Consider the following 9,702-nt stretch of genomic DNA (forward strand, 5'->3'; position numbering starts at 1 on the left):
CCGGAACCCGACTGCCCCAGGGGTGGAAACAGAGCCCTACCACGACACCTTAAACCACAACAATCCCCCAGCCTGTATTGATACCAGGGGTTGCCCTGACCCAGGTGCAGGACCTTGCACTTGGCCTTGTTAAACCTCATGAGGTTCACATGGGCCCGCTTCTCCAGCTTGTCCAGGTCCCTCTGGATGGCATCCCCTCCCTCTGGCGTCAACACAGGAATGTCTGATAAGACAACCACAAGGGCAAAGGAGTGCCACCTGATAAGACCTGGCAATGCTAACCCAAGCGCACCTCCTCTAGGCACCAGATGAAATACAAATGGACTAGCTTGGCAGTAGGAGGTCACCTGAATGATCTTTGGGGATACCATCGAGCCTTGCAAGACACCAGCGAGGTACTGGTGACATTAGCAGGTTAAGTGCTCTGGCACTGATAATTTCAGGAGTTTGTTCCCTTCAGCGACACCAAGGAAAACAGTCAAACTGGTTGGAAGACCAGGAATGCTGCTAATGAAGGGGTAGTTTTATTCAGTATATTCATAATACTTTATCTCCTAAGCCAATCTCCATTGCAGAAAACTCCTCTAATTATGAAGATAATTGGATTATTAATAACTGGCCTAGTGCTAAGAAGTGCAAATTTTTATGAAGACTGTCTCAAGATCTGTATTGTACCTGTTAATTTTACTGGGCATTTTGTAGACTACTTCTACTTTGTTATGCAGTTAAAGATTTTGGGCAAGACTTTAAAATCTAGGTGCATAAGCTTACAGTTGCAAACCTTTTTTTTAAGTACCTAAGAAGGTAGGTTTTACTTTTTTACTCCTTCCTGAATATTTTGAAGGAAACCAGATAATTCATAGTTAATAAGGTATGAAGCCATTCACATCTAACACTCCCACCATCGCACACAGTGTTGACTGCTTAAGCACTTCAGTTGACATCAGTTGGCCTGTTTTCTGCAGTAAACTCTACGCACTGTGGAAGACTGAGTCTTAAATCATGAAGAACAATCTAGGCAACAGCAGTACTTAAAACTCATGGTTAATATGACTCACCACAACTTCAGCATTTAATGATTTTTTTTAATAAATCTTCAAGCTCCATCCTTAGTTAATTTGTTTTCAGTCCTTCTGAAGTAGGCCTAGAACCAGCTTTTGATTATTTTGCCTAAATTTTATTGTCTTCTTTATTAATATTTTATTATAATTTGTTCTTATGAGCCTTTTGTATGAATGTGATTTGAAGCAGAGACCTCAGACCACAGTTGGATAAAAATATTTTTGTTTGCATTACTGATTCAAGTACTACCTGACCATTTTACCCCAATGCTTATTCATGTGCCTGAACTGTGTCCCCAGCAACATTACAAGGGGAAAAAAAAGATGTTTTCTAAGCCAAACCAGTTGTCCCATCTGGATCCAGCCCCACACAGAACCTTTGAACAGCCAAACTGAAGAGGCGGTATTGAGGTTAGAGTAGCTTTAACCACCAAAGTAAATGTTTATCAGCTATTGCCTTAGATACAAGCTGTAGCTCAACACATACTTTAATCCAAAAAATGTGAGCTTTTCTGTAACTAAAAATCATATCTGTTTTATTATTTTCATCCAGACCTGCTCTCTAGTCCAGTTCAGTGCATGGCCAAGGAGTCAAGGTGCTCCCGACGGCACGAGGGAGGGAACCCCGTGGAAGCAATAAAAAGGGAGATGAGGTGGTGGAAAGTGGGATTTCTTCTCTGTTTGGCAGTACAGGCTTATGCTGCTAAAGTATTCATTGAGCTGTGGTCTGACGGGAACTTTATGATACAGTTAAGCTAGCAGGCACTGAAAGGAGCCTGTCTCCTGGTCCCTCCTGGCAGCACATTTCTTCTTCCTCTCTTCTATCATACTCACGTGAAACCACAACAACTCAGGTTAGAGACTTCTCCTCTCCCTCTTCCTTTCCTTCCTCTCCCTCTCTCTCCCCCTCTCCCCTTGCCACTCCACATCAGTTTGATGCCCTTGGAGCACCAGTCCCAGCTCCAAGGAAGCAGTGGTCATCAGCAACTGGAAGACCAGCACCACTTCTCTAAATAGGCTAAAATGTATGGGCAGCTGAGATGCCTTTTTGCTGCCTTGCTCTTGTCTGTCATTTGCTGCAAGCAGTGCTTCTGAAACCTTTTAGACCAGGCTTTATTTCAGTAAGCTGAGAATTTCTCATCTCAAGCAGACAAGCCCCTGGAAGAGCAGGGAGAAGGTGCTTTGCACCACATTAGCTGTTTTTATCACTCCTAAACTGGGAGGTGTGGCTTTTGGGTATAGGGGGGGAATAGAAATGCTTGCTCTGCTGTTGCTTGAGCTTTACCTCTGGTAAGCAGAAACAGAAACCTCTATTATCTGTTGTTCCCTAAAACTGTCAGTCTATAACCGAACTCAGCCTCAGCTGTGCTAAAATATTAGCTCCTGCTCTGAAGGTTGGCTGAGGATCAGCACTGATTAGAAGAGGAGTATGCAAAAATACCTTTATGCCTCTTTGCACTTCACCTGTCCTTTCTGCTTATGTAGTTTGGAGCTGCCTGAAGGTTGCTTTAATTTATGCTCACTGTCTGTAGCCCCAAGGTTTAATCTGGCAACCAAGAATAGTGAGAACGAGGGTATAATCACAGCAAAGTTTAAATCTCATTCCTGTCCTCCTGCCCCACCCTTCCACGGCAGCTGGCCACTCTCAGCTGCAGAAATGAAGGATGGCTGATGCAGGTTAAAAAAAATCAAACCAACCCCCACAGCACAATTTTATTCTTTAACTTGCAACAGTTTAGTAGTTTGCAGTTTGCAGTGCAGCTCCACAAATAGATGTGTTGGCACACTTGGTCTTATTGCTAAAGAAATGTGTCGTAGAACTATGCACTTAGCCCTTGGTTCCGTAATCATTAATGCTGGGCCTAATTACAGATTAACCTGAAATACGGACTGGGTCAGATGAAGGCATACAGCCACATTTCTAGCAAATTAGGTGGACAACAGAGTACTGTTTCTTAGCCAGCTTTCATGCTAGTTTTGTGCAAGCTTTGCATCACGTGGCCATAGAATTTTTTGTTTGGTGCAAGAAATCCAAAAGCTGGACTTCTTATATCATAAAGCCATGGCCCCTGAATGCCTTATCAATTAATTCCTCCTTTCCATCAAATATGTTCATGTCCATACAGAAATATATAGTTAGGATTCACTATGCTCACTGTATCACCTCATCTCGTACACTGTGGGAATCTTTTGGAAGGCCAGCCAGCTGTAAGGCATTTTATGTGAAGGGAATTATAGGATAATTATAGTAGCAAAAAATAATTTAGGGACATGTCCTGCCTATTGATATGTGCCAAAACCTATTTTTTTTTAATGTTTATGAATTCAGCTTAAATTATTTATTTTATTATATTTCATTTATGGCTTTTATAATGAATCAAAGGCTTAGCTTCTACTGAGAAGGACAATTATTTACTAATTAGTTTTTGTTAATTGCACTAATTAACTTTACAAGTGCTGTCATTTTGGACTAGATCTCATTTTTCCTCTGATTTCTTGTGCAAGTTTTATATTGATAGACAATTTAATAAGACCATTGCCTTCCACATTGTCACAGAGTTGTATGTTACTGTCATTGAGGCTAAAGCCCAATATAGCAGAATTCCCTAAGGGCTTCTACTCTGGTGAGGGCTGGGGGGTTAAAAAGGGAGCCAACAGAATAAAATTAGATGGAAGCTGTCCCAAAGCAGCAAGCTGTCCATCAGCTTTGCTCTAAAGCATAAATACCATAAATGCACCATAGCTTTACTGATCTCTGAGCTTCCATCCATATTCCCATCTCCTACAAATGCTTTTGTCCTCCCCCTTCTGTGATGCACAAAACTGAACCGATTCATTCCTTTGGGTGAGGTGTGAATGCAAAACACAGCAAAGCCTTTGAGAGAGGCCCAGGCCCCCCCGGTACTGACTGGTGACCCACCCCTGTAGGAAGTTGTTTGCAAAGACATCTATAGGTTAGAGTGAAGAATCCCAGCCTGGCACATGGTACTTTCCAAATACATATCAGACAGTATCAATGGAGGATATTGCTACATCCACAGCTCAGTGTATTTTTGCTCTTAATAGAGGCATATGTGATAAATCCTAAGTAAATATTCTACATGGAGAATACCTGGAAAAATCTACTGTATGAGTTAAAAACCCCACACAAATACAGCTATTATAATAACGATGCTATATAAACCGACTCATAATTTTCAATCTAATACAGCTAGAGTTCCAAAGTCAGCGTTTTTTAAACCTTGGTGTTACCACTGTAGGTGCCTGGTTTAAGAATTAAGCATCTCATGTTGGGCATCCTGAACTAGAGGAAGCATTTGAAATTTCAAATTCTGAAAGGTGTTCAGTGCGACATCCTGGAGACTGTCTGTCACAGGGCAGATAAATCGTAGACGGTGGCGAAGCGCCAGATTTGTGCCCTGCCTTATCAACCTATGTCGTTTCTGTTTTGAAGGGCTCACTTCACAGAAAAAAAAGAAGGAAGGGTAGCCAGTTTGCATATTCTTTCAACTTCTCATTTGTGATTGCTCGCAAATACGCTACCTGTTGGATGTTGAACGTGACTGCATAGTATCCAGGAAGCATTTCTAGTCCAATCTGAACTTTATTCATAGAGGTCCAGATGTCTGTTGGTGTCGTTTCTGTAAAGTCAAAACCCTAGAAGAAGAATTGAAGTTGGTTCATGTAGCTTATTCATTTCTATCTAATACGTCTTACACATACAACATAAATCATGATTGATTCAGAAAGACAGACAGAAGTGCTTACGAGATAAAAAGTCTCCCCAGAGATACGAGAACAGTAATTACAAAACAAATTTGGTCTCCCATAAAATGTTTTAGTGAAAGTTTGAGATATATCTGAACAAGCCGACGATAACAGCTGGTGTTCAAGGGCACGTAGGAATGCACTGATGAAATCCTTCAACCAGCAGATGTCACTGGAAGGATCTCGCTGGGTTTGCAAAGCGAGCTGTGACTTTTCAGTTTCTAGCTAGTCCTTTGATACAAAAAGAAAGGAAGAAAGGCCTCATTTTCCTGCGTCTTTTTCTTAAAATAGTTTCTTCACAAATTGGGGAAAATGAATACTCCCTGCTACGTACCTACCATCCACGTCTAGCATCTCTAGGGGAGTACATGCTTTTTGGTATCTGAGTTTAAATTCTGCTCTAATCTGAGAACAAGGCGGACCTATGAACTCTGTGAAACTCCATCATGTAAACAGTCGTACCCTTTCCACTCTGCTGACTGTTTGGTAAGCTGGTATCCTGGTTACATTTCAGCTTTCATTCCTAAAAAGGATCAGCTCTTATGTAGTTTGTCTTTGCATCAGCAGCAGAACAAGGCCCTTGTAAATCCCAAGTAGCCTACTTCGGTCTCTGGTTTACCAAGTTCCTGTTAAGAACCTCCCTAACAAAAAAAAATCTCCTCTTACTTGCGCAAAGCATACACAAAGCATGCATGTATATGACATTTAAGAATATACATCGTGTAATACCGTATTAGACCAGTATCCGATCGTTTTATAGTGACCAGCACAAGATTCTTTAAGAAACCCCTGAATAACTGGGGTTATTATAACAATAACAACATAATTATAACAATTATACTGAATAATTACAGTACACCCACTAGTAAGACAAATATCTTTCTAACCCCAACAGTCAGTGTTCACCTTAAAATCTGAACCTGGGATGATCATTTTTATATAATATGATTTTAAACATTTTCAATAATGTGTTTTTTCCCTTTTTGAAATTTGTACCCTCTTCAGCCTAAATAAACGTTTTGAGTGAATTCCAATGTTAATGATGTTACATAAGGAGTATTGTTTTTATTTCTCCATTCAAAGTACTTTATTTACTTCAAGGTTATTACTTTGTTCCTCCATCCCCAAATGTTAAATACAGCAGTCTGATTTATCTTCTCTATTACAATCAAGTTTCCTTTCTAAAACAAACAGTTCTAGAGAAGGTAAGAAAAAACCCCAAATAACTTGCTTATGCAATTGCTGTTTTTCCCAGGACTTTCAAGCAGCTTTTAGTTATTAGGACCATGATTCAATGAAAAAGTTAAATATGCATATGAGTTTAAATCAGTAAGTAGGGCTTAATCATCTTCAGTACACTTACAAACAAGTATTTTAATGAGTCAGAGCTTAATTTTCTTGTCTTTATTATTGTATCTCTGTACGTTGATGGACTTTTACTCTTGTCATACTCTGACAGTAATTGCTGGTCTCTCAAGAGCTTGGGGTCATACAGACCCAAGAACAGGACTCATCTAGTAGATGTCAATGAATGCATGTTCACGTCACGACCCAAACACCAAAACCAGGTGTAAGAAGGATCACGGTGCAGAAATACACACTTTTCACCTGAATGCAGTAGTGCTGGGTTCATGCAGCACTGCACCCGAGTTTGGCCCCTACCAGGACTTCTTCCAGACCTCTGCAGGAAAGCCTGCCCAGTCCTGAAGGTTCTTCTGCTCAGGTTCTCTGAACCAAGCTCCATATTCAAGATTGCAGCCTGATTTCCCCCAGCAAAGAGACGTCCCACCGCTGCCCCCTTTTCTGTACCTCTTTTCTACTTGGGGCGTGGTGGAAGGAAGGGTGCTATGGAAAAGTGGGAGAATAGGGTGCAGAGAAAATGATGAGGTAACTCCAAAAAAGTAAATGACCCTTATCTTGCCTCTTGCCGAACAAGCCAAAGGCTGGAATGTCAGCTGAGGCAGAAATAAGAGGTGCACTGTACAACTGATAGAAACTCCTAAAAATATTTTTTGGTATGAAAATGCAAATCTCTGCCTTTCCCAGCATACCCTGTTCAGGGCTTTTTGAGCCAAATGTCATTCCTTTGCAACTCCTTGAACTGCGTGTACTTACAGATCTACTTCTGCCCAAAATGAATAACTTCCCTAGTTATTTGTAAGTGACATCACTGTAAGACCATGCCTGAAATTAGTCTGTCTTGAAATCACCATGCCTAATTACACTGATGTGCAGTTCTCAACAAATTTAAAGCCTAGACGCCCTAAACCCTAACAAGACCCATGTATTTTTTAGGATTCACTCTACAACTCGAGGAGCTGAAAACGTGCTGAAGTTTATAGTTACAACTGATGAAGTTGTCTGAAAAAATACACATTTCATAAAAACTAGTGCAGGATTATGTATCTTCACACTAATCAACTCAAACCTCCCCCCAAAAAAAACCCCAACCCCCCAAAAAACAACAAGGAAGCAACAAGCTAGCAGAACTCCTGTGAGAAAAGGATGGAGAAAGTGGCCTCCTGAGGTGTCTTCCAGATGTGTTTTGGAAGTTTCCATGGGCCAAAGTCTAGTATTCGTTCACAGTAGAAGAACAACACAATACACCAGTTTGTGCCAAATGTGAGTTTAAAGAATATTTAGTCAGCGTCTTTTCTCATGTTGAAATTACAATACTATTAAAACAGTTGGAATTATAGTTGAACAGGGAAATTGTATCATTAAAAATCAATTCTTCATGAAGAAGTCCTTGGAAATACCAGACTGTAACAGCCAGATCATGTACCCAGCCTAAGCCAGGCCTTGATTTATGCTCTTGTGTTTTCAAGGCAACCTCTGAATAGCTATTGTACCATTAACTAAGACAAATAAAGTGACTGACAGTGGAATTATGAAAAAGCGTATCTGGATGGTACAAAACTACGTCAGATAATGTTATAGTCTGCGGATTCAGAATTGTGGACTAATAAGAGGAAATTTGCCACATCGTTGTGGGGTACGGAAGCATTTCAATAATCGGAATGAAGCAGAGCAGGACACAATATCACCATTTCTGTGTCGGGATTTCATTCTCACTGATTCTTTTTTTGTTTGGTTTTTTTTCGCTGTTTCAGGTGCAGGTCTCAGCGTCAGCGATAATGAATCTTGTCATGGCAGCCAGGACGGTGGCAGCATGGCTAACTCCCAGATCGTAGAGCTTAGAAGAATACCCATAGCAGACACTCACCTCTAACTCCACGGCTTGCTTGTTTTTTTGTTGTTTGGGTTTTTTTTAATTCAAGCCTCAGTATTTTTATATTTGTACTTCCTTTTGCACTAAAACACTATATGAAACTGTAGTAGAATGCCGTGAGCTTTACTGAACGTTTAACAAGGGAAGTTTGCTTGATGTTTTGTATATCAGAAAATAAACTGTAAATTTTTTACAGTGGCTGAGCACCAATAGATACCATGGCAATTGGCCTAGGTTTGTAACTTGTAGCTAGATGACGTATTTCACAAACTGTAGCTTTTTTAATTAACCTGTACGTGTAACACTGATTAATAAAAACAATAGAGTCCGTTTGATACAAACAAGTCTGTTATTTCTGCTTGCTGCTTATGGAGCTGGAAGATGATGCAGACACCCTGTTGGACAGGAAAGCTTTTTAATTACACAGTTGTTCTGAGTTTCCTAAGCTGTACTCTTCTCACTGGTTTTTGAGTACCCAAATCTGTGAACTTTACAAATTCAAATAAAGACACAGCCTTGAGCCAGAGAGCTTGAAATTTATATTGTGACGTGATAAAATATGCAATGATCTGAAACAAACAGAGGGAAGGAGAGATGAAGGACAAGAGTGAAACCACTGGCAGCTGCATGCTGTCGACTGCGTTACCTTGCTGGTTTCATAATATTAATCTCTCACTCTTCTCACAGTCAGAAATAAGGGGGAATTCCAAAGAGTTGAATTTTCTGTTAATCTCTGTAGGTGCTACACAGATACCCCTGTTCTGATTGAGGGTTCAAGTATTGCATTACAAATAGAGTTAGATCAGTAATCTGGGGTCATAAATGAGCAAGAAAAGTTCCTCGGGAAAAAAAATACGGAGGAAGTATTTCAGAACTGAGAGGGACAGGCAGGCTGATCTTGTAGGAATCATTAACTCTGCTGCTGCACAGACACTCTGGAAGAAAAACACATTAAAGCAGGAGACCAAGGGAATTTTTCCTCTGAACATTTCTGAGCATAGTATAGAAATACAGTAAATGAGAATGCAAGCCTTTCATACCTTCTTCAGGAACTTGCCTAAAGGTTTAACACTGGGCAAGCTCTGAGCAGCAACCTCTCCCTTTAAAAGAAAACTTTTCTTATGGAAATCTTTCCATGAATTTTGCTATACTGATATACAAATTTTACTGTATCTAATTACTTCTGAGCTGAAAAACAAACAAACCCCACTTCTGTGTCCCAGTTCTGTAATAGCCGGTGGGACTGCACAGCTTACAGTCATCACTCATATCCAAAGCAGACGTAATCTTTAAGGTATAATGCAAAAGCATTCACAGGCACGGGAAACTGTTTCTAGTCAGCAAAGCCCTTAAACAAGGGCTTTTTAAGTACACATTTGAATTGATGGGAAATGAGAGTACATCTATATTTAATTAGTACGTGTTCTGCTGCATCAAGTCTTAAATTTCTGACTCCCAGGGATTTTGTTGACTCTGTTTATGCTGGTCACACTGCGGAGCAAACAGGGCCAAGTCAATGGCAAAACTTACTGGGGGGGGTGAGGGTTGAGGGGGGGAAATGAGCCTTGCTTCACTGTGGGCAATATACAGAAGCACAGGGCGGCCTGGGAGACCCATGCCCCTCTGCAGAAGGGGCAGGCT

The 9,702-nt window shown here is 40.6% G+C and overlaps 1 protein-coding gene across 1 annotated transcript in view; it reads left to right on the plus strand.

Moving 5' to 3' along the window:
- Window positions 1-8,069, plus strand: part of ADGRV1 (adhesion G protein-coupled receptor V1) — a 305,425-nt gene extending 297,356 nt beyond the window's left edge. Inside the window, exon 91 of the mRNA XM_019474377.1 lies at window positions 7,943-8,069. Within this exon, the coding sequence (XP_019329922.1) occupies window positions 7,943-8,061 (119 nt within the window). The 3' untranslated portion in view covers window positions 8,062-8,069. The remainder of the gene's footprint in view (window positions 1-7,942) is intronic.
- The last annotated feature ends 1,633 nt before the right edge of the window (window positions 8,070-9,702 follow it).

Source organism: Aptenodytes forsteri, unplaced genomic scaffold, assembly GCF_000699145.1.
Source record: "Aptenodytes forsteri isolate BGI_AS27 unplaced genomic scaffold, ASM69914v1 Scaffold41, whole genome shotgun sequence".
Lineage (NCBI taxonomy): Eukaryota > Metazoa > Chordata > Aves > Sphenisciformes > Spheniscidae > Aptenodytes > Aptenodytes forsteri.